At 41.8% G+C, this 23043-nt stretch overlaps 1 protein-coding gene across 11 annotated transcripts in view; it reads left to right on the top strand.

The window, feature by feature from the left end:
- The window catches only part of GRM5 (glutamate metabotropic receptor 5), a 290564-nt gene that overhangs the window by 240423 nt on the left and 27098 nt on the right, over positions 1-23043 (top strand). For all 11 annotated transcript variants that reach the window (XR_012585219.1, XM_074572515.1, XM_074572508.1 and 8 more), the window contains 3 exons: positions 2165-2411; positions 7236-7404; positions 11975-12101. Coding sequence is in view for 10 of the 11 variants with exons in the window: in XM_074572515.1 (XP_074428616.1) it covers positions 2165-2411; positions 7236-7404; positions 11975-12101 (543 nt within the window). In the remaining variant the exon portion in view is untranslated. The remainder of the gene's footprint in view (positions 1-2164; positions 2412-7235; positions 7405-11974; positions 12102-23043) is intronic.

The raw sequence follows: 23043 nt of genomic DNA, 5'->3' as shown, positions 1-23043 counted from the left end.
CTCTGCTGACGATTGCCAGCAGCTTCTATGAAGAGCGAAGCAGCCTCATTACAAAGCATCAGGTGAACTCAATGAGGTTCAATGTTTAAAGAAAGTCATAATAATAATTCTATAAGCACAAAGCCCAGCGGAGAGTGTTCCTGTAAGAATTAAGTTATCACATTTTTAAGCAATCCTATGCAATAAAGCAGCCGAAATATTGTTTCATAATAAAGACTATTGCTGATGCAAATCTGATTCATTCTAATGGCTACTGTAATTAACTGCACGGTTTGAGAGCTGTTAATTTTGAAGATGAATAATTGGTTAAACCAAGTTTTGTGTATTGCAATGTAATGCGCTTGTTCAATTTTCCACTTAATTTCAATTAATATGGGTTTTACATGTACTCCACTGTTGCAGTTTTTCTGCCTATTATTTTTAATTAGGAAAAAGCAATACCTTGGTAGAACAGAACAAATGAGCAACACTGTGTGTTGTTTCCAGGGCTTTTCTTCCATTACAGATATTTCAGTCTCATATCACTTCACTGTCCAAAATGTTAATCACTGCTCCTGGGGTGGGCTGGAACTGGGAGTGCCAGCTCCCGTGTGAAACAGAGGGAAAAAAGGAATCTTTCAGTTGCCTCATTCACTTACTGATCTCTACCTAATGATTTTAGTTTGCACTATGTATCTTTGCTACCCTTCCTGATGTTTCCACTACTCAAATATGTTTTAGTGATTAGAACTGCGTGGTGATGTTCATGTTCACCACCGAAAAGGCGAGCTTGTAGATGCACCTGTTTTTTGATGGGATCAATCACCAGCTGGAGACCCTTACCTCCACAAAAGGTGCCTAGACATCAGACTGGATGCTTGTCTTCTGAATAGATATTGTTAAAATAGATGAGGTCCACCCTCAAAGTCATACATTAGTCTTCATTTCTTTCAAGAAAATAATTGTCTGTCTTGTCTTTTCATGGCATGAATTACTTCTCGCGTTGTGCTGCCCCTGCAGCCCAGACAAGCTCCATCTCTGCCGCTGGCCTGTGCCTCTATGGAGGCAGAGCTGCCACTCTCATAGAACGGAGAGAGAGATCTTTGCATTGCCTTTGCTCCTGGCTGCCCACACACGGGACTCCCTGGCTCCTAGGGATTGCTGCTTGACTGATAAAAGGAGAGCAAATGTTCTAGCAGAGACCTTTGTTTGTCCTCCCTCCAGAGCCCAACCTTTCCAGGGGTCTGACAAATTCCCAGCACCGTTGATGCAGTTGCTTTATCTCTGACTCTTCTCGCTTCCCCAGTATTAAAGATCTGGCGGCTGGAGTGCAGCTGGCAGCTGTACTGATGACATACGAGGCACAAAACCTCCAGCCTACTCTTCCTTATCTGGACTGGTGCTGCCGGCAGAGCAAATCTGTGCCATTAATAACCCTGGGTTATAAAAACCAGGGCCTTCAGGGTGCTGGTGAATGAATTTTTATTGTGCATTTTACAGAAGCTTAAATAGAAAACAGAAATCCAGACATTATGTTTTAAAAGCTCAACAAAGTAAGGTTAACCACTTCTGGCTAAAGAGAGTCATCGCCTAACCCACATCCTCACAGACATTTTAATGCATTCATCTGCATTGCATCACTATCCTCACTTCGTAAATAAAGAGGAGAAAGAGACATAGAAGTAGGAGGGTTATTAGCGCAGGAACTTTCGGTACAGTAAAGGAGTTGTGCCAAAGTCAGTCCGTTTGCTCAGGATTGGTTCCCATGTCTCTGAAACAAAAGTGTTGTCTACAAGGTCACTATGGAATAGACCCCATGTTAGCATTAACACCTCAACAAAAGATTTCTGAGGATCTGGAGAAATTTCTGCAGGGAGAAACTCCTGGGTTTTCCAAAACATATTGACTTGGAAGAGAAGCAGTCGAAAAAGAACATATGTGAGGTGTACAGCTGCATAGAGCAATGCATCAGCTAGATAGTAAAATATTTAAGGAGAACATCTTCTTTCATTCCTTTCTTTTTTTTTTTAACGTGATCTCTGTAAGAACATATGCTATGAGCTGTTTAAGACACTAAAAAAGACTTTTTCCACCATTAATAATCAACCCAGCAGCAGATGTCTGAAGAGCTGATCGTATTTCAGCCCCATGCACTAACCACCCACTCTGTGGTGTTCCCCGTCAGGCCAGATGACTCTGAGGACGCAGCACGTTCAGGACTCCAAGATGGGCTTTGTAATCAACGCAATATACTCGATGGCGTATGGCCTCCACAACATGCAGATGTCACTGTGCCCGGGCTACGTGGGCCTCTGTGATGCCATGAAGCCCATAGATGGTCGGAAGCTCCTGGAATCCCTCATGAAGACTAACTTTACCGGAGTCTCTGGGGACATGATCTTATTTGATGAGAATGGCGACTCGCCAGGAAGGTAATGTTGACATTTGTCAAACTCTTTAATACCAGACATGTTAACTGCACGTAGTAGATGCATGCCGACTTGACATCAGAGCTAAGATCCCATACTTTTATTTTCACATTTCCTGAATTTATGTCCTTATTTTCCCATAATTTTTTTTTTTTAACGTGCATCTTTTATGATGTTTAAGGTTAAGGACATGAACTTTCAGGCATACAATCTTCCTGCATGAATTTGCATTCTCATCTGTACCGTTTAAAGGTACTACTTCTCACTACAAACCATCAGAGCTTCAACTTTATGTTCATACACCACAACGGCCACGGCAGCATTGCTCCATTTGTCTGGGTGTTTAAATTGTGTGTTTGATTGAGTGATAAGCAATCATAGCAGACATAGTTCTTTTATGAAGAAAGGTAAAACAATATCAGAAATATTGTACTGATTGTATTGGTTTGTCTGGGATTCCTTTTTTCCACCAGAATTATTAAAAATCTCCTTCCATATCTTCCAAATAAAGCCTTTCCATTTGCATAACAGGCTTAATTATTAATTCATCCTGAGCTTCCATAAGGCACATTGAATTTAAACAAAGTTTCTTTTGCTGAAAACTTACATACCTGTATACACATACATCCATGAAATATAAGACATAAGACACTATATAAGATGGATAGGAAAAGGTAAATCCATTGGTCAGAGAATTTTGGTGTTTCTGCAGTTTCAGAACTGATTTTTTTTTCGTTTTATTCGAAAACCCGTGAAGTTAGCATTCTCTCCAAAAGAGAGCAGTACGGCCACCTACAAAGCAGTCTGTGTCTCTGGAGACACAAATCTTCAAACTCTTCAGACTCAGACTCCAAGGAAGTGCACTGTGAGCCGGTAGGAGAACTCAGACACAAACTGGCAGAAACCCAGGAAAATTTCAGATGGAAATCTATTTTCAGCATTGTTTTGGTGAGCAAGGCTGTCTTCCGCTAAACATTTCTATTTTTACGAATAGCTGAATTCTGAAGAAAAGTGCTCAGTCTAGATTTTTCTGACCAAATTGTTTTTAAAAGACGTGCCCCAGACTTCTTTTAAAGGTTTCCCACTTGGTTTTAATGCTGCTCAGATGCACTGGACTGCATCCTATCTTATTCCTACCTGTTCCACTCTTTTCTTGCTGAAAGACTGAAAACTGCCACAAATAAGTGATATGTGACCTGCCACAGATAAACCATATGTGGCATGACAGCACCAATGACAATATCTAAATGTTTCAGAGAGACCTCTAGCTTTACCTTTTCCTCGTGTTGGCATGCTTAATAATGACGATTTAATTCCCTTTGTTGCAAGGAATTTAATTGAATGTCTTGGGTCCTTTAAAATTCAATTCTAAGAAAGACGATGAAGGAATTATATCATGTGCAGTCATTTCTTCAGTCCCAGTAGGACATCAGTGTTTCACTGAAGAGCATGGGGACACCTTGTTGATGGTGCACCTCAGGGTAACACAACTTTAAGGAAGTCCAGCCTCACTGGATTTGTGTGAGACACTTTAGTGCTCTGTCTACTCAAACTCATGGACTGTGTGCGGCGACAAAGTGGCCCCACAAATGGGGGGCCCCAAAATGGTTTTGAAACTCTTCTACAATAGTCACATCACTAAATCCCATCTACATGCTAAAATTAGCCACAATCGAGCCAAAACTTACTTTTCATGATTAAGGCTTAATAGGAAGCTCCATCTCTAATGCCCAGGTTTCGAACAGTTTATAGTCCTTTGAGCACTGTCAAACTCTGTTTGCAACGGCTGGGGGATGGTGCAGTCATACTGCAACAACTCATCTCCCCTGTTCACTTGCATTGATAGCTGCGTCTTCGCTTCATAAAACGGAAATATAAATCCTCACAGCTGTACTGTGGTGGCGGCGTTAAGCAGGAAATCAGAACATAAAAAGCCTTTCTGACCTAGATAGCTCAGGATTTTGATGTATGGCAAAAGGGTTTTTATATTATACAACAGATGATTAATCCCACAAGATGCTTTGAATCCTGGCCGTATTCCAAAGTCCTTTATGTGTATGTTGAGCTGTAAGTAGATAGACACTCTAGCGGAGGGCTTGTTTTAGGTGAGAAAGAAGACATGGAAAAAACAAAATGAATATGGAAGCAACAGCCATGATTTCCCAAGAAGATAACAACTATCTGCAAATACTATTGAAACTCCAAAAAAGAAACTGAGAACGCAAGAAAAGGCAAGAAAAACAAGATGCTGATGTTTTGGCTGTGCTGCCTACAGAGTATGTATTCTCAGGAACTTCATGGCACTTCTGTTTTGAAAGAAGTGGTTTGCACCATGATTAGGGCACTGCTGGAAATGTGCTATTGCACCATCTGGTCTCTCCTATCCTGAAGTGACAAACTGTCCCTGTGGTGTCTCGAGGAAGCTCCAGGGAACCAGTGACTCGTGAGCCTCCGCTATAGCAATGGACTTACTGAGTCTGGCTGTTACTATCAGTCCACCAACGTTGTTCTCCACAGAGAAGAGACACAACATATTGAGACAACAGTTTATTTTATTTGTTAGGTTTCTTTCCAGTATTCCCCTTTGGACGTATGTATGGAACTACTACTGGAGGGATAATTGTTTTAGGTCCTGTGGCCTGTTAAGCACTGGCTGTTCATCTGCCCATGAAACTCTGAATTGACAGCTGTAGCAAAGCAATACTCAGAGGAGTGTCACAATGTCCTGACGATGCTGAATAAAGGCTCCACAGTGGCTTCTGGGCTAACTTTTTGGTTAGTCTGTTTAATCCTTGAACAGACTGTTACTACATGAACCTCAGGGGGGAAAAAAAAAAAAGCGTAAAAGCCTGTTTATTCAGGTTTGTGTGTGTGTGTTGTCTGGATTCAATTCATTTATGTCAGTCTGGCATTGACGTCTCCAACTTTGATGAGGTCATTCTCAAAGCTGTGGACCTTTCCTTCTTTGTACAGAATGGGAAGTGAAATATTCCAATATTTCTTCCTAGCTCTGTGGTTGCTCATCCCTTCTTCTTTTGGAAAGACTCAAGAATCATATGATATGGGTCATATGGGTCATCATATTACCCATTCAGTCAGGCTCCACTTCCATTTTCTTTCACAGGTGGCTTGCAATCCTGATCCTGACCTGTGTCTGATTTTGGCATTGAATCCCCGCCACAGTTTCCCCACTGTGACAGTTAGACTTTGTTTCCTGATGCAAAGCATCCTGAGGTCCATGGATGGAGAACATTATTGAATAGTTTTACTGTAATTTTTTTTATGTCAGCATGGGAAAAATACTGATGTTAGGTATAGCATGGCTACTGCTTGTCAGTTTTAAAAGTGTTTCCTCAAAACTTGAAAGAGACACTTGGGTATCTTACTTAAGAGATTATTTGATTTAATGGGCGGGTTCCTTTATTTATCTGTACCTCAGACTTCACAAATTGCACTCTGACAACATCACTCTTAATCCCGCCCTGTCCATATGCTTTGCCTATTTTGTGCCTGCTGCCAGGAAAAAGTTGTCTCCTGCTTTATGAACCAGGCAGGTTTTCTAAACATATGATTGTGTTCATCTTCTCAGTCCATATCGTTTGCTTATTTTCCACCAGTGAGTTTCATCCAGCTTAGTCAGGTTACTGCAAAATCCGCTAAAGAGGAGCTAAAGAAAAGTATGACATCATGACTTCAGGAGCTGCCCAACTTTCCAAGTGTGCCTTACAAGTAAGCGCTGCAAGAACTGGCCTGTAAGGCAGAAAGTTGGCCTGGTGTTCAGCATGCCAGTAGGAGGCTAGTGAGTCCTACGTCACTCCACAGACTTTCTCTAAGACTCTCTGGGAGCTAAAAATGAAATAGGAGGAAGAGGAACATGAACCTGAAAACTCTGATCAGCCCTAGCTCTGTGCCCAACTCTTCTGTTCCCAGATAATAAGATGATCTGACCCAAAAGCAGCCTAGGACTGAGGCATGAATACTCTTTCTTTTCCATACCATACTGTACAAGGAGTTAAATGTGTTCTGATCACTGAAGAATTACATAAAAATGGAGGGGACTGTATGGATGGAGGAGAATAGCATTTGGTGCTGCAATGCTGTAGAAGAAAAAGGCCAAAAAAAAGGCAAGTCTCACCTTAATTCTTCAAATGCCTGGACTACAAGGTGCCTCTTGTCAAGAAGATCTCCCTGAAGCCTCCTCCAAGTCCCAGAGTTCTGGAGTGTGTGCCTGAAGAACATTGCCTGATCCCTCTCTGGGTGCCACACCAAATTGCATCTTGCAGTCTTACAGCACAGGACATTTCTTTTGATCCTACAGGCCTAGGTTGCTTCTACCTCACTTCAGGAGCTTACCCATCTTCAGGCTTCCTCTCTCACGAGGGGAATAAGCCCCTGCAGACAGTGAGGAATGCTTAGCATTGGGAATTGCCGTTATAGGTTTGGATTTCTCTGCTTCTGCTATAGAGGGAGCCTAGGACACGTAGGGTTGGCTTCAGAGCTGAAAGTTACACAGGACGAATCCTGTCTGGCTCATTTCAGTGTTTTCCTTAAATAAATAAAGTCATTTGCAGAAGCTCAGTCATTTAACCCCAAAGTGTTCAGGGAACTTTCACGGTGATGGTAGAAAACAAATTAAAATACAAAGGAAAAGGAAGACGAAGATATCACAAAACTTACTGGGAGAGATTCAAAGGCAAGCATAATGCTTGAAATTTTGTCTTCTTTGTTTCAAAAAACTTGATTTTGACTGCATAGTGTTCCTTTAATTTGAAACGTTTCATGATGTTCTCCTCAACTCAGCTATGTCTTCCCTTTGTGTTCCCAAAGATACGAAATCATGAATTTCAAGAAAATGGGGAAGGACTACTTCGATTACATCAATGTTGGCAGCTGGGACAATGGTGAGCTGAAAATGGATGATGATGAAATATGGTCAGAGAAAAATAATATCATCAGATCTGTGTGCAGCGAACCCTGCGAAAAAGGCCAGATAAAGGTAAATACTTTCTCCATTTACTTCAGTCGTGTAGAATGCATAGCCCTGAAATTTGAAAGCAAGTTTTTCATGACTCTTACATGGAGACAGTATCCCAAACCTTAATTAACACGTGCAGAGTTATGTAATTAGTTCTTACTTGTATCATAGTCATCTCACTATTTTCATAAGTTGCCATTTTCTTGTACTCCTGTATCTGTGAACTGCTGACTTTTTTATACTTATATTCCAAATGCTTTAGAACGGATATTGTTTGGGTTTTTTTGCTGGGTATTTTTACAGCATCTGATTCAGTGGAGTGTAAATCCCTGTCTAGGACTCGTCAGTACAATTGCGGGTAAATTATAAATAATAATTGCTACTATTTCAGTGCTAAACATAGGCACCTCGAATGGAACATTATTACTCAGACCTGAAGCCTGTGGTATCATTAGAGAACATTGATAACTAACACTACTTAGAACTTCAGGAAATGTAGGTAACATTTTTTTTTAATCCTCATACCTGTTTTCCTGCTTTCCCAGGGTTTTGATTTTTTCTATCCTCCCTTTCCATGTTGCAGTAAGTAAGGAGGGTAGCTGAATCTGTCATATATTAATTGTACTCTATTATCCTTCAGCATGCCCTGACACTTACTGCAGAACAGTCGAAATACTGCAAGTCCTTAGCTTACCTTACAGTCATTTATACAAAAGCCTCTGGACTGGGGGTTTGGGCATGGACAACAGAGTGTCTCAGACTGAAAAAAGGCAACTGTAGTTTCTGACATGTCTCACTGGAAGCTGGATCATTTTTCTCCTGTGTCAATGTGGCATACCTCCAAAACTGGGAAGCAGCTACAGAGAGGGGCTGATGGAAGGCTGACCATGTTCTGCAACTCAAAGTGACTCTCTTCAGTCTCAGTTTTCCAGAGCTTTAGGACAGAGTCACCATGTTTTACTCATTAACTGGCCTTTGGCAGTAAGAGTTTCAGCAGACCAAATGTATATATCTTCAGTGTAGACATATACAATTAACCAGATCAGGAATCATCTCATCCTCATGTAGGCTTTGAAAACAGTCAAGATGAATCTTGGTGTAGAATCATAGAATTGTCAGGGTTGGAAGGGACCTTAAAGATCATCTAGTTCCACTCCCCCTGCCATGGGCAGGGACACCTCCCAGTAGACCAGGTTGCTCAGAGCCCCATCCAGCCTGGCCTTAAAAACTTCCAGGGGCATCCACAGCTTCTCTGGGCAACCTGTTCCAGTGTCTCACCACCCTCGTGGGGAAGAACTTCTTCCTAACGTCCAGTTTGAATTATCCCATCTCTAGTTTTAATCCATTCCCTCCAGTCCCACCATTACCCGACATCCTAAAAAGTCCCTCCCCAGCTTTCTTGTAGGCCCCCTTAAGATACTGGTAGGCCACTATAAGGTCTCCTCGGAGCCTTCTTTTCTCCAGACTGAACAACCCCAACTCTCTCAGTCTGTCCTCATAGGTGAGGTGCTCCACCCCTCTGATCATCCTCGTGGCCCTTCTCTGGACATGTTCCAGCACGTCCATATCTCTCTTGGAGTAGGGGCTCCAGAAATGGACGTAGAAACTCTTCTTTCTCTTCACCGACAGTAAAATGCACCCATATAGGACAGTTGGTTCAGACAAGAACATACCTTCTGCAGATACAAAAAAGAAGGTGGGATGAATTACTCCATCAACATCAGAACAAGGGTCTGATGTTAGCCTACTCCAGCGACAAAGTCAAATAAGTGAGAGGATAGACATGGACAAACAGATAATAACTTCAGACCTGGGCATCTCTGAGCTCCTTTATGATCTGCTGCCACAACACAAGTGATGGGAAGTATCTTGTGATCTTCATTAACGCAGTTTCCTTCCACTCTCTGCCCATTCTTTCAAGGATTCTCCCATGAGGATTCTTCACTATGAAGGCCATTCATCACACACTTAGACACATGCTTGAAATCTGGCGTCTGAAATATTCTTTATGCTCCTCATTAGGTTATTGATTATGAATCTCAAAGTTTACTTCACAGTCCTTTATCTTCATGGTCTTCACAGATGGTGGGGAGAGTTTGACTCTGCCAATCTCCATGGTGGTTTTCCTGCAGAATTCTGTGGGATTGAGTTGCTATGGAGGAATTTGAAACATTCAGTGCAATGATATTCAACACTCATTAATATTTGGTACCTCCATCTGAAGAACTAGATAAAATCCAAACACGACCCAACTCTATTCATTTGAAATAGCGCGGACATATGATTATTTAAATAAATACACATTCAAAGGATTGCCCAGGTGACAAGGGGAAGGGAAAATAATTTTTGTTTTCAAGATAATTATTTTTGCTGAAAGGGATAGTTCGTTTTACAGTTAAGAGCTACAACAAACAATTGTTCAAGAAATGAAAGATAAAAGGATGAAGAAATAGCTGACTAAGCAATTTAATACAAAAAGTCTGACCTGATTCTGAGTAGTAGAGAACAATCATTTTGATTGCTAGAGAAGGATACATAATCCTTCTCTGGATTAACCCCCCGTTAGTGCTGGGTAAAAAATAATCAGTGTATCAGTTTTCTGATAGATTTGTCAAATTCCAAGTAATTTATAGATGTTGATTTGATGACATTTAAAAGAAAAGTGTAAACGAACTGTTTTGATAAAAAATGTAGGCATTTTGATAATAACATATGGTTTCTATTTTACCAATTTTTTTCTTGAGTATTTTACACATTGAAAAAGTATGGATCTTTATAATGCATCAAGTTTATGAAAATATATGTCCAAAATTTGGTACAAGTTTTCTAAGAATTGATTTTTCCCAGACACAAGAAATTTTGTCATTTGTTCAACTTTTCATTCTAGTTCAAAATGAAAGAAATCCCAAAAAGTGAATTCTTCTGGAGGACAGATATTCTGTTTTGCAAGTAGCTCTAGTCTCAACACTTGCAGAGCAAATCACTTATGCTCCCATGGCCTTTCTACCAGTTTAGCTATTCAGGTGTGGCTTTTTTTCTTTTCATACTCTACAATCTTAAAAACAAAACAAAAAATTGAAGTTTTCAGGTCCCCATATTGTTGATGAAAATGATACAATTTACACTTTTTTCACTACACCATTGCAAAGAACAATCCAGTTCTTTTTGATTACACTCCTTTATTTATTAAAATTGCAATAAAGACATTTGGTTTCGAAGACACCTTCTAAATTCATCATTGCAAATGATACATAAGTCAAACTTACTTCTTATGCTATAATAGGGAGTATTCATTTATAAATTGTTTGGGAAGAGCAGCGAAACTGGGAATACTTTATTTCAAAAGAAAGACTTATTGACAAGAAGCACAGATGTTTTCACTGCTCAGACGATAAATAAGGATCTTGAAAAATCTGCTTCTCAATCATGAGCATGCAATAACATTTGGCAGTAAATTATAAAATGAGAAATCAGGTCAGATGTTAAAATGGATAAAGATAACATTCTCACTCTTAAATGTCAATTAGAAATGCAGTAATTAAATAATTCTGGAAAAGGCTTGTTCAGTTTCATTTCTGGAAAAAATCAGTTTTAAAAAATCACTTACAGTTAGATGAAAAATAAGCACCAAAAAATCTTTAGGTAACGAACCCTCAGGGAAATAACGCTGTTGACGTGGTTCCCTGCATCGACCACAGTGGAGTGAATTATATGCCTTGAGTATCATGCACTGGCTTGTGTAGGTACATTGGCCTTGGTGAGGCCGCACCTGGAGTACTGTGTCCAGTTCTGGGCTCCCCGGTTCAAGAGGGACAGGGAACTGCTGGAGAGGGACAGCAAAGGGCTACAAAGATGATTGGGGGACTGGAACACCTCTCTTATGAAGAAAGACTGAGGGATTTGGGTCTCTTCAGTCTGGAAAAAAGACGACTGAGGGGGGACCTTATCAACACTTATAAATACTGAAAGGGTGGGTGTCAGGAGGATGGGGCCAGGCTCTTTTCAGTGGTGCCCGGGGACAGGACAAGAGGCAATGGGCACAAGCTTGAGCATAGGAAGTTCCACCTCAACATGAGGAGGAACTTCTTTGCTGTGAGGGTGGCAGAGCACTGGAACAGGCTGCCCAGAGAGGTGGTGGAGTCTCCAACTCTGGAGACATTCAAAACCCGCCTGGACATGTTCCTGTGTAACCTGCTCTAGGTGGCCCTGCTCTGGCAGGGGAGTTGGACTAGATGATCTCCAGAGGTCCCTTCCAACCCTATGATTCTATGATTCTATGATTCTATGATTGCCAACCATGAAATTTTGAGTTTTGCTAATTCTAAGAGGGGAAAAAATCTTTTATTGCAATTTGTACTACCCCTTATACTTCTGTGGAGTTGATAGTTTCTTTCTTCTGGTACACACATGACGGGAGAACCGAGACCTTCTGTTATATTTTGTATAAGCAAACATATCATAAAAAGGAACTCCCTTTAAAACAAAATTTAAAAAACCCTCGATCAAAAAAAAATCAAAAAATTGAATTAGCAACTGGGGTAGCATGAGTGTACGTTTATGCTGCTAAACCAAATGTCAATTTTTGTCTCAGGTGATCCGTAAAGGAGAAGTGAGTTGCTGTTGGACCTGCACTCCTTGTAAAGAGAATGAGTATGTGTCTGATGAATACACATGCAAAGCCTGCCAGCTCGGCTCCTGGCCCAACGAAGACCTCACAGGTAAATGCGTTGTGGCTGTGCTTATGTTGTCAGTGAAAAAGTTCATCTGCTGAGCTGAGGAAACAAATGCCAGATACAAGGGAGTATGAGGACTGTTTCGGTCAGATCGAACTCAGTGATAAAGCTGACATTTGAACTGCGGCTGGTATCTGCTTTCTCCTCTCAAGCTGATTAAGGAATCATTGGTGTAATTCAGCTGCTTTCTAAAGACCTGAGTTACTAGATCTGGAAATAAAAAAAATTACTCCTGGTTTTGTATTCAACCCTGTCCTAACACCTAGCTGGTGGTGCAGATCTTGTCCTTCCCCAAACAGGTAGAGAAATTATTAAAGGACGTCAAATTTCAGTTTTATTTTCTCCCCAAGCAGGTACACAAGAGTCATGCAATATTTTCTTTTTTAATCTGAAAAAGTTGTGAACTAGTTACTGTAGTTACTGCTGCTAAAAGTGCGTGTGCTCCAAACAGACTTAGCTTTGCATTAGTCCTTCATTCGCTAGAGCCTGCTAGAATACAGGGTTCATGTGCTCCTTGCCATGGCATGGATCTCTATGCTCTTGCAGAGTACCAATTTGCCTACTTTAGAGATAAATTACTCTGACACTTGTATCCCGCAGCCTCTCTTCTTTATGACTAATAAACAGAATTCAAGTATTCAAACGCTCAGAACGCACACCACTTCAAAACGCTGTTCAGGGATCAGGTTCTCATTGTGCCAGGCTCTGTACAGACAAGAGGAGAAGAGACAGGTTTTTTCCAGAAGAGCACACAGACTTGGTGTGCATATAGTTTCTGTGGATGAGGGGAGAAATTTTTGAGGTGAAAGAGAGGGAAGACAAAGGGAAAAAGTTTGTTGGATGAATTTTTATAAATGAACAATTGTCAGGCAAAGCTTGGCCTATAGACAGATTACTATATATAAAGTTAATCCTTCCTTGGTAAGGAATGTTGCATTGCTGAAGTATATGAACTAGGTTAACCAGTTACTGCAAAATATCATTTAGCCTTGAAACTGATGGGGTATTTTTCAGAAAAAGTCAAACATGAAACTTTCCCTGAGAAAAAGACTTTTGACTGAGAAAACTGAAACAGCAATAAAATGGATTTGCAAGTGCTCCTCCAGCCGTGCTCCCCCAGCTCTGCCTCCCCCGGCACTCAGCAACCAGCCAGCAAAGTCACCTCATCCAGGGAAAGCTTTCTTGTGCCAGGTGAATGGGGAAGGGGAGAAAAAGAGACCTGGCCCATGTGCCCCCCAGAGCAGAGTACTGAGGATGCAGTATAATTTATAGAATCATAGAATCTTCATGGTTGGAAGGGACCTTTGAGGTCATCGAGTCCAACCAAACAACCTACAATCTCTGCCACTAGAGCATGCCCTGAAGTGCCACATCCAGACGTTTCTTAAACGCATCTAGGGATGGTGACTCAACCCCCTCCCTGGGCAGGCTGTTCCAGTGCCTGACCACTCTTGCAGTCAAGTCATTCTTCCAAATATCTAATCTAAACCTCCCCTGCCGCAGCTTCAGACCATTTCCTCTGGTCCTGTCATTATTCACCTGGGAGAAGAGGCCAACACCCACCTCTCTACACCCTCCTTTCAGGGAGTTGTAGAGGGCAATGAGGTCTCCCCTCAGCCTCCTCTTCTCCAAGCTGAACATGCCCAGCTCCCTCAGCCTCTCCTCATATGCCCTGCTCTCCAGACCCCTCACCAGCCTGGTCGCTCTCCTCTGGACACGCTCCAGCACCTCAATGTCCCTCTTGTACAGAGGGGCCCAGAACTGAACACAGCACTCGAGGTGAGGCCTCACCAGTGCCGGGTACAGAGGCACCATCACTTCCCTGCTCCTGCTGGCCACGCTGTTCCTGATACAAGCCAGAATGCTGTTGGCCTTCTTGGCCACCTGGGCACACTGCTGGCTCATGTTAAGCTGGCTCCACCAGCACCCCCAGGTCCTTTTCTGCCAGGCAGCTTTCCAGCCACTCTGCCCCAAGCCTGTAGTGTTGCTTGGGGTGATTGTGACCAAAATGCAGGACTCAGCACTTGGCCCTATTAAACCTCATTAAGCTCAGGTTCACATCCCAGCTGGGCCACCAAGAAGCCTCCACATCCCACTTTGCAGGGACCAGGCCACTGCACCAGGCTGGTCAGTTTATCAAGGTCAACTAGTGCAAATGGTCAACTCGTCAAACACCTTGGATCTTGCTAACGGCTCACATCTCTGTTTCAGTGAGCACCTGAGGTTTTACCCAATGTAGACCAGCTGGACAAGGGGTTACTATAATTCAGTTAGGAGGGGATTTGCTCCGAGTGCCTCGTCGGACCAACAAGGGACCAGTTCTGTGATGAGAACTGCCCCTTGACCTGGTGAAGTTTGGGTAATTAGCCTCTAAACCACCATATGTAAGGCAAAATGGAGCGAACAGCCATCAGGTTGGCCTTTGGACTCTGTGCTTTGAGCTGGGTCCCCAGGGCACACAGGTCTCCATGCCTCAGGCAAGGCATAATTGTGGGCTTTTGGGAGGATTTACCCCCTGAAGGTCTTTGCCCTCAGGATGGAAAAGCAGGATGGAGTGGCACCTCAAAAGCTCCTATAGGATAAGTCATTGATTTTCCTCCCCGCTCTGATTTCTTTAAAGGAAAGCAGTTGTCTTTTTAGTAAAGCCAACTGCTTTATGTATTACACAAGCTGCTACATTTTACAAACCATTCATCTGGCTTTAGAAGTGCATTTTATGGCTTTGAAGGGACCAAAGTCAATATGCATACAAAATGACATCAGTGCCAAGCCATGTTCCTCAGGAGATCTAACCCTTGTTCCTCAGCCAGGCGCAAATTCAGCAGGCACTGTTTGGAAACCGAACCCTTGGCCTCCATGAGCACAGCTGATACAATATGCACTCCTGGTGGAGGACACCCATCACCATAGCTTCATGGCTGTGTAGTCCCCACTTAACTTACTATTCACATGATGGCTGGATCTTGTCTTATTTATCTTTGTACCGAAAACAGATTTTAAAAAATGTGTTCCCAGGTTATCATAGAATATATTGAGCAGTATTTTTAATGATCAAATTTATAGCCGCAACTTTTGCAGCTTGTAAAAAGCTGCCTCTCAGTCTTGTTTACAACATAAGATTTAGTAATAAATGTGAATTAAAAGCATGGAGAGGGAGATGTAATTTTATTCTGGCAAGGAAATTTCCCTTCAGTTTTATAAAGCATACACCAGTCTCCTTGAAGTGTCCCTACATCTGACACTGCGGCAGTCTGTGTCTCTCTGCTGCTTGATAAAGCCATGTCTTAGGTAATGTCAGCTCCACAAGGCTACACATATAAAAAGCTCTTTGGAATAAGTCTCCCTTGCATGATCACCTTCAGATGAGAGTCCTGTAAATATATCAGCCACACGCCTGAGAAGGCTTTCAATGTGAAGCTGCACCTCACTGTTTGCCAGAGATCTGAACTTGGATAAGAACATTTTTGGAACCCTTTCTTGGCTCACACAACAAAACATTGCTCCATCTTTCTTATGCTGAATGACCAGAATCAGTCTTTTGCCACAAACTTCACTGTATAAAATGTGAAATGGCAGTGATGTTGTTCACAGAAAAGAAGATTAATGCTTTTTTTCAGTCACCTGTGGGATATCAGAATTCAGATGCAGGAGGGGAGAGGACAGAAGGGATGCAACACATGTAGGAAAACAAAAACAAATTTATTCTCAGAACCGAAGACATTGGAGTTCTGAAGTACAGAAAGGTACAGGAAGTCCAAAGGTAGCGGGAAAGACAAGTGTGAGGAAGAGTTTCTCTTGATCAAATCAGTTGCTGGAAAATATCTCCATCTAGAAGTGAAGCTGAGGCAAGAAAGGGAATATTTAGCTGCCCATATTTTATTTTCCCACAAATTCCAGTTTCATTGCGTATGCATGCAACATTCTCCAGGGACCAGGTTCCTCCTTGCACAAGAAATCAGTCATTCTCTTCCTTTTCTCCAAATTCATCTGTACCATCCCAACGTGCACCCCAAGTCATTTTCTTCCTCCTTGTTTAGTATCAAAACACGCTTTCCAATCTACTGTAGCTCCACTTCTTCCCCATGCATTGTCTTAGCAAAACCCATAGGTCATAGCACCACTTCATACATTAGTATGGCCGGCGTGGCTGAGTCACATACTCAATTAGAGCAGGAGAAACTCACAGACTGAAGTCCAGAAGTATATGCCAACCCCTCCACTATTCCTCAAAGCCCTTCTTCACATTATATTCACATTGGAGGAAAGAGAAATAGACGCCAGGCATGTTTAGATACAAATGAAAGGATTTTCTTAACCCTGAGGATCAAAACTAAATTAAATAAAGTTTTCAGCAGCTTGATGAGAACAGCTTTTTGATTCTTCAAAAACCCAAATGCCTTTGAGGTTATGGCCTTCTGCATTTAGAAAGGGTGCTTTGGAAAGACCAGATAAGTTTTGTTCAGCATCTCAGAGCCTTTTCACAGGAAGTAGGCACATCTTGGTCCAGTTATCGCAAGTGTTGGTTTAAGGACATTTTTGAGGTGGGAAAGAGGCAATTATTCTCTCTTTCTGTGATTCAGGGACAGCATACAACAATAACAGAAACAAAGCTTTGTCTAGTGACCTCGGAGACTGCAGGGAAAGTAGATGATATTAATTTCAGTGACACTTGGATTATCTTCAGGCTGTATTGACATTTTTCTCATTCTCTGTGTACTCCAAATACGCTGGCTATTTGATTTTCTTAATTGGATTCCCATGAAAATAGGAACTGAAATATTTCACAGCTCTTAAAATGTTTTCTTTGCCATTCAAGGATAAGACTAAATGTCAGAAATATATATTTTTACTATAGTTACAAAAATGTTTTCACGAAATAAGGTACAGTAAACCCAGGAGAGCAGCGTCCCGATCTTGTCTGCCTGTCTGAGAGAGCCAGACAAGAGCCTGAATGGGAAGGACTGAAAAAAAGGGCACCCTGCCTCTATGTGACACAACAGCCATTCCAAAGAGCTCTGACAGCACTGATGCTGTGTCCCATTTGGCTTGTACCGATCTGGATTCCTCACTGAGAAGCGAGGATGGCTGCCTCCCTCACCCTGAGGGCATTGCTCCTACCGTCAGTGAGAGCCGCAGGGAGCGGACGGCACCGGGAGCCGCTGCTGCCTTGGCTCCAGGCAATATCTGCCACGGCTCATGCCAACCACCCATGGGACCAAGGGCAGGGGCGATGCTCGGTGTCGGATCTCAGCAGATCCCCACAAGGGCTTGGTCTGCTCTTCCTGCAGCGCGCTGATCCGGGCTGCGGCAGAAGCCACGGGGGTCTGAGGCTTCGGTGTCTCGTAAGACTGGGTCCTGCCCTTCCCCAGCAAGAAATATCATCCATACCTCGCCTGAAGTATTTTCAAATGGTGGCTACTTGTTGCCATGAAACTGTTTTCCTGTGTTTTTACTTGCAATAAAGTTACAGCCGTTGGTAATGTCAGCAATCGTCTGACAGTTATGAGCACGAGGCAGAACACAATTTAGCCTGTGCTGACATCGATTTTGCTGCTGAAACATCACTGGGATCTTGCCTTTGACCATAATTGGTAAGGCTGTAATTCAGACTGACGGCAGAAGGATGACACAATTTTTATCTTGGGTTTTTTTTTTCAAGTGTTATAAATGCACATCAGCAGAGAAAATGTCCAGTTTTCACCCTGATTTTCTGTGCCCTGTATTTCTCTTTCCTTTTTATTTCTTACTCTTTGTTTCTTATTCCAAATGAAATGCAAACATTTCCATAAGTCACTCGCACATCGCCCTCTTGGAGAAAGCAGATGAGGATGAGTGAAGGGTTCAGGTGGCAATATAATGACCGGGATCTCTGGCTGTCATTTTCTCCCCTCCCTTGTTGCTGGGTTTGTGGACTTTTCTTACCTCAAATGCCTGTTCCAGGTAAGGTGTGGACTTGAGCTTCCAGTCCATTTACAACTCAAGTCTCCAGCAGGAACCACACAGTGCTTCAGGCTCAAGTGAGGTGGCTCAAGAATGCTGAGCTCAAGGAACAGCTCTCAGAGGCTCCTGGGCTGGATGAAGGGGGACTCACCAACAAAGCCAGAAGGATCCACTTGTAGTTGTGCCTTACATTATGGAAAGTTTGCTGAACATGACATATTCCAAACAAAACTTTTACAACACGCAGAGCCGGCATTTTTTTGGTGAAACTTAAATCAAAACATTAGAGCTAACATAAGGATGGACCTGATTGTTGCAATTCATCAGTTGCTCCAGTCATTCTGCACATTTGTGTAATTAAGGACTCATTCCCCATGTGGTCACAGAGTAACTTTAATGTATTACTCTAAGATTCATGGTCTTGCCTCTTACTGCAACGCACAGTACATTTCAGTTTCTAGGGACTTAGGCTCCTGAAGTACAGCTGCCCCAGCTTTTGCAGTTTAAGATATGACCAGTTCCAACCCCTGCCCTGCAGAGGTGGCAGAATAAACACCTGCAGAGTTCTCAGCTGCATCCATTGACTGTGCAAACCCACCTTCACCGATGATTTCAGTAAACATGCCAGCCTAGGAGCTGCAGCAACTAAGAAGCCAGCACATGGTCACCTCTGCTATTGTAGCAACTATGAAAGGTCCCACCAGAACATGACAAAGAACCAGTGACCATAATAGTTTACGGTAACTACCAGAACTTAGTTCTGAAATGTTAAAGAAGTCCTCTCTCACTTCAGTTGGTCCGTATTCCATGTGGTGGTCACAGGGCTGCTTTCTCACCCAGGACTCGCTTTTGACGTGTCAGTATGGGTAACGATTTGTGGTTTTATAAAAATAAAAATAAAAAAATTAAAAATGTTATTATGAAAGCTACCCTGACAACTTCATGTAGATGTTAATTCTGACTCCTACATTTTTGCATCTCAGCTCTCCATATGTGAAAACCCAAATAACTAGTCAAGATATTCCCTCTCCCATCTTTTGGGATTGTAAATAGGGAAACATTCAGAAGCACTCATATAAAACATCTAACAGCGTGACATCGGCACATTTTGAATGACGTGCGCTAAATCCCATGTGGACACTCTCCTTCACAACTAATATGGGTCTAGGTTGCTGTTTAGGTTTCAATCTTGGTGTTTGGACTCCTGATATTCTTTGAAGGGTCTGTGAAAACTTGCCAAGAAAACCAAGTCTTTTGTCAATGGGTTTAACTCACTGCCTAGGATGCCACATCCCACTGAAAAATACTTAAGACTTACTAAATCAGCAGTAATTTTCTGCCAGTTTTAGTCTCCATGTGCAGATTCACTGAGCTTTAGTTCATGATGTCAACTTAAAAGCTTTCACTGAATTCCCTTCCCTTTCCAGAGTACATCCTATTCACAAGCCTTAGTCTGTCACGTTTACCTTTGGAACTAGTTTAATTACATATTTTATATTGCCTACCATGAAAGGGATTTTCAGTACTAATACAGTTTTATGGATGCTGAAGGCATGGTAAGGTCTCTTAGGCGTCAAGGCTATCATAACAAATTAAAACAGTGTCATGATCAAATCCACAGAAAACCCAGACTATAATACAGTGCTTCACATCTGTGAACTCTTTTCCCATATGAACTAATTTTAAAACAATATGAAAGATCAGAAATAAGTGTCAAGTTTAGCTTTACAAAGAGAGTGCCAGGTACTAATAGACCTATGGCAGTGGTCAAGCCTTCAAGAACTCTCCTCTCCTTATTTATGGCACAATGTTGCCCATTCCTGAAGCAGCCAGGTGTTTTTCCAAAATATTAGATTATTTTTCTGTCCCAGAAAATCCTCGTACAGCCTTATCTGTAATTTTTTGGTGACTCTTTACACTACTTTCATAAAACCTTTCTCCAGCAAGTCAAATGGGACTTTGATTTTTTATATCAGCTTGTCTTGTTATTCACATGCATATCAAGTACCTTGCTCCCACTGGCGACGTTTCTGGCCAGAAGAACAGAGAGGCAGTTTTATGTCAATTTTGCTGGGGCTCTGGTCCCAGAAGCAATGCAGTCTTGAGCACAGAGTAGAACAATGCTATACCTGCTCCAAATTGGACCAGCTCCTAACAGCCTTTCCACAAGCCAAAGATTGCCTCAGCACACTGCAGGGACCACAAGACAAGGCTGCTGGCTTGGTTCCACTTGGAGTTTCTGAGCCAGACAGGAGAGAAGGCTTTCCAGGTGCGTGGAGACGTTGATGAAGTGTAAGAGGTGGGCTGTGGGGCATGTTCTTGTCCAAATGACCATTGAGCATACACATATTTAGGGGACAGGAATGAATTCTTCTCTTCTTACCATTTTTCAGCTTTTGCCTTGATGTAATCCTGGCCATCAACCTAACCTGAACACTCACAGCGCAGTTTTCCCGTATTTTTTTTACTTGATCTAGTTGTCCCTTTCTGCAAAGTGCCATTGTCAGAAACCATTAGCTGCAAAGCTATTATATGAAAACCTCACCAATCATTGCTTTATGAAGACTATGCAGTCCTTAAATCTTAATTGAGCAATAAATCATTTCGTAGTTTAGCATTCTCCTTGTAAAGTATACCCAGCGATGGGGGGGGGAAATGGGACAAGTTTTCAACTCCTTTCTCAGGTATTTTATTAAGAGAATGTAAAAAGAGTAATAAAGCGAGGAAGGCATGAAATAGTCTGAAACTAATGAGAAATGCTTGGTTATGATTCACCTCTGCTGCATTAGAAACTGAGCAAAATTCAGCCCCTATATCATTGTCTGCCTGTAAAGGCCAGCTGTCAGATAAAGACCTTTTCTCTTCAAATTTCCTGTCCAAAAATATATAGTAGGATTAGAAGCTGGCAACAAATTGTTTCCCCAAAACATTAATTAAATTTTAGTAAAATCAGAAATAGATTTAGAGGTCACTTACTCATAAAACTTCTTGGGGAAGAACCTCACGTAGGGATATCTGCACACACCAGAGTATGGTTTCTGGTTTTCGCTTTTTTTCCACCACTCTCACTGGTATAAAATGTTGATTTTAATGATATGATTCCTGTGCTACATTAATCTTGAGAGGTCAGAATGAAATACTGAGTCTCCCTCACACTAATAAGGGAACCCTTTAAAACCAACAGGAGTCAAGTACGTATCATCAAGTAATGCCTAATGAGAGAGTTTCCTAAAAATCTAAATGTCTTTGTTACATTAAGAAATGGTATTAACTTTATTATTGCAACAGAAAACTTTGCACATCAAAGCAGTTAAAATACGGATCACAAACTAATCTGCATTTAGTAACCAAGAGCACAATTCTGTTACACTGGAGTGACTGCAAATTTCTATCCTTTTACTGCACCAATGTCAAAGATTTATTGACCCTAATCCTTCTGATTCTTCTGCAAGAATAAACTATAATTTTTCCACACAGTCTATGTATTTTTTTAGATAATATTAATTGTCTAGAGATATAGGATATAGAAATACCGTGAGATGAGTTAAGCCCAATATCTACCAATACGACTTCATGGAATGATTTTTACTACTAAGAATATCAGTGACAGCTTTGGAATAACTTTAGGCTCCACCAAAAACAAAGGAAAAGTCAAAGAGTAGGTCTTGCTTGTAGAAATTCCCAAATTATAGTCCTTATGTCTACATTTACTCCAGTTCATCAAGTCATTGAGGGTCCAGGTTCCCTAATCAATTTGGATTGCTTGGCCAGATGCCCAGTGCTGAGTACCCTCACTGCTGAAAACACAGATGTGAGCACCCATCCCTCCCTCCCCACGGGGTGAAGTGCCTTGCTACCACCCACCCCGAGTCAGGCTGACACCCTTCTATCTGACCTAGCCAGCAGACAGCAACCTGATGACAACAATCCTAAATTTTGAGGTCATTTAAATTTTGCAGTCAAGCTTAATACAAGTATAGGGGAAACAAAAGCTTTTAGTTGCATTTCCTCCTCTCGGTCATCTCCTTCCAGCAGTCCTGCCCTGGCTGGCAGTGCCAGCGTGTCTACTATTGTCAGGACGTTGCACTCCAGAGCGTCAAGGTCCCCCCCTCTTATTCCTTTTCACTCCCAGAGCTATCCAGGCTTCACGGTGCAAAAGGAAAGGAGGGATGGAGGAGGGACACCAGCAACAAGTTTTCTGCCAACTTTTACTCCTGTCCGTTGCTTTGCACACTGTGGAATGAGAAGCATCTTTGCCTTTCCATAGCATGCGTACATAGAGTGACTTATTAAACCCATATATAAACTGAAAACCAAGTGTCCTCAGATGGGGTTGCAATGTTTTAATCCAGCTGTGACGCTAATTTATTGATTTCACTAGTTAGATGAGGCTTTAATTCCTCAGAAGTCTCAAAAGGCTGAATGACAGATAAAGAAGTGAGCAGGGTGTGCCATCCCAGATTACCTGTCATCTGCAACTCTGATCCCAGAAAACTTTCATTAGAACATAGGCAGCACATCTGAGAAAGAAGCACTCGCTTTTTCTTGACAGCTAGAATCTGTAGGATTCCTCTCCATAATCGTTAAACAGGTACCAATATCCATCATAGTGTACACTGTAATTAGTAGGATTGACATCTGCTCTTTTAAGTGCATATGTTACACAGACAACTTGGAGGCATTTTGCACCAAGGTAATGCAACTTGATTCTGAAATTTGTTCATAAATTACTATATTTAATATAATTTAAATGGAAAATTCCACTGTGATATGAGGTGACTTATCTTAATCAGCTTGGCAATTTTTTCAGTCATCGTCTTATACTGCAGATAAACTGTATTACTGAAATGAGCTGTCACTGAAAAGTATTTATTGTGCCATTATATTAACATAATCTTAGCCTATATTTATTATAATGGCACTTTACTGAAAGACAAAAAGAATAGTAATATCAGGAAAACGTGTAACTGTACCATTAAAGAATCTC

The sequence above is a fragment of the Larus michahellis genome, chromosome 1 (genome assembly GCF_964199755.1).
Source record: "Larus michahellis chromosome 1, bLarMic1.1, whole genome shotgun sequence".
NCBI lineage: Eukaryota > Metazoa > Chordata > Aves > Charadriiformes > Laridae > Larus > Larus michahellis.
The sequence above is the reverse complement of the archived record's forward strand: the minus strand, read 5'-3'. Positions and strand labels throughout refer to the sequence as shown.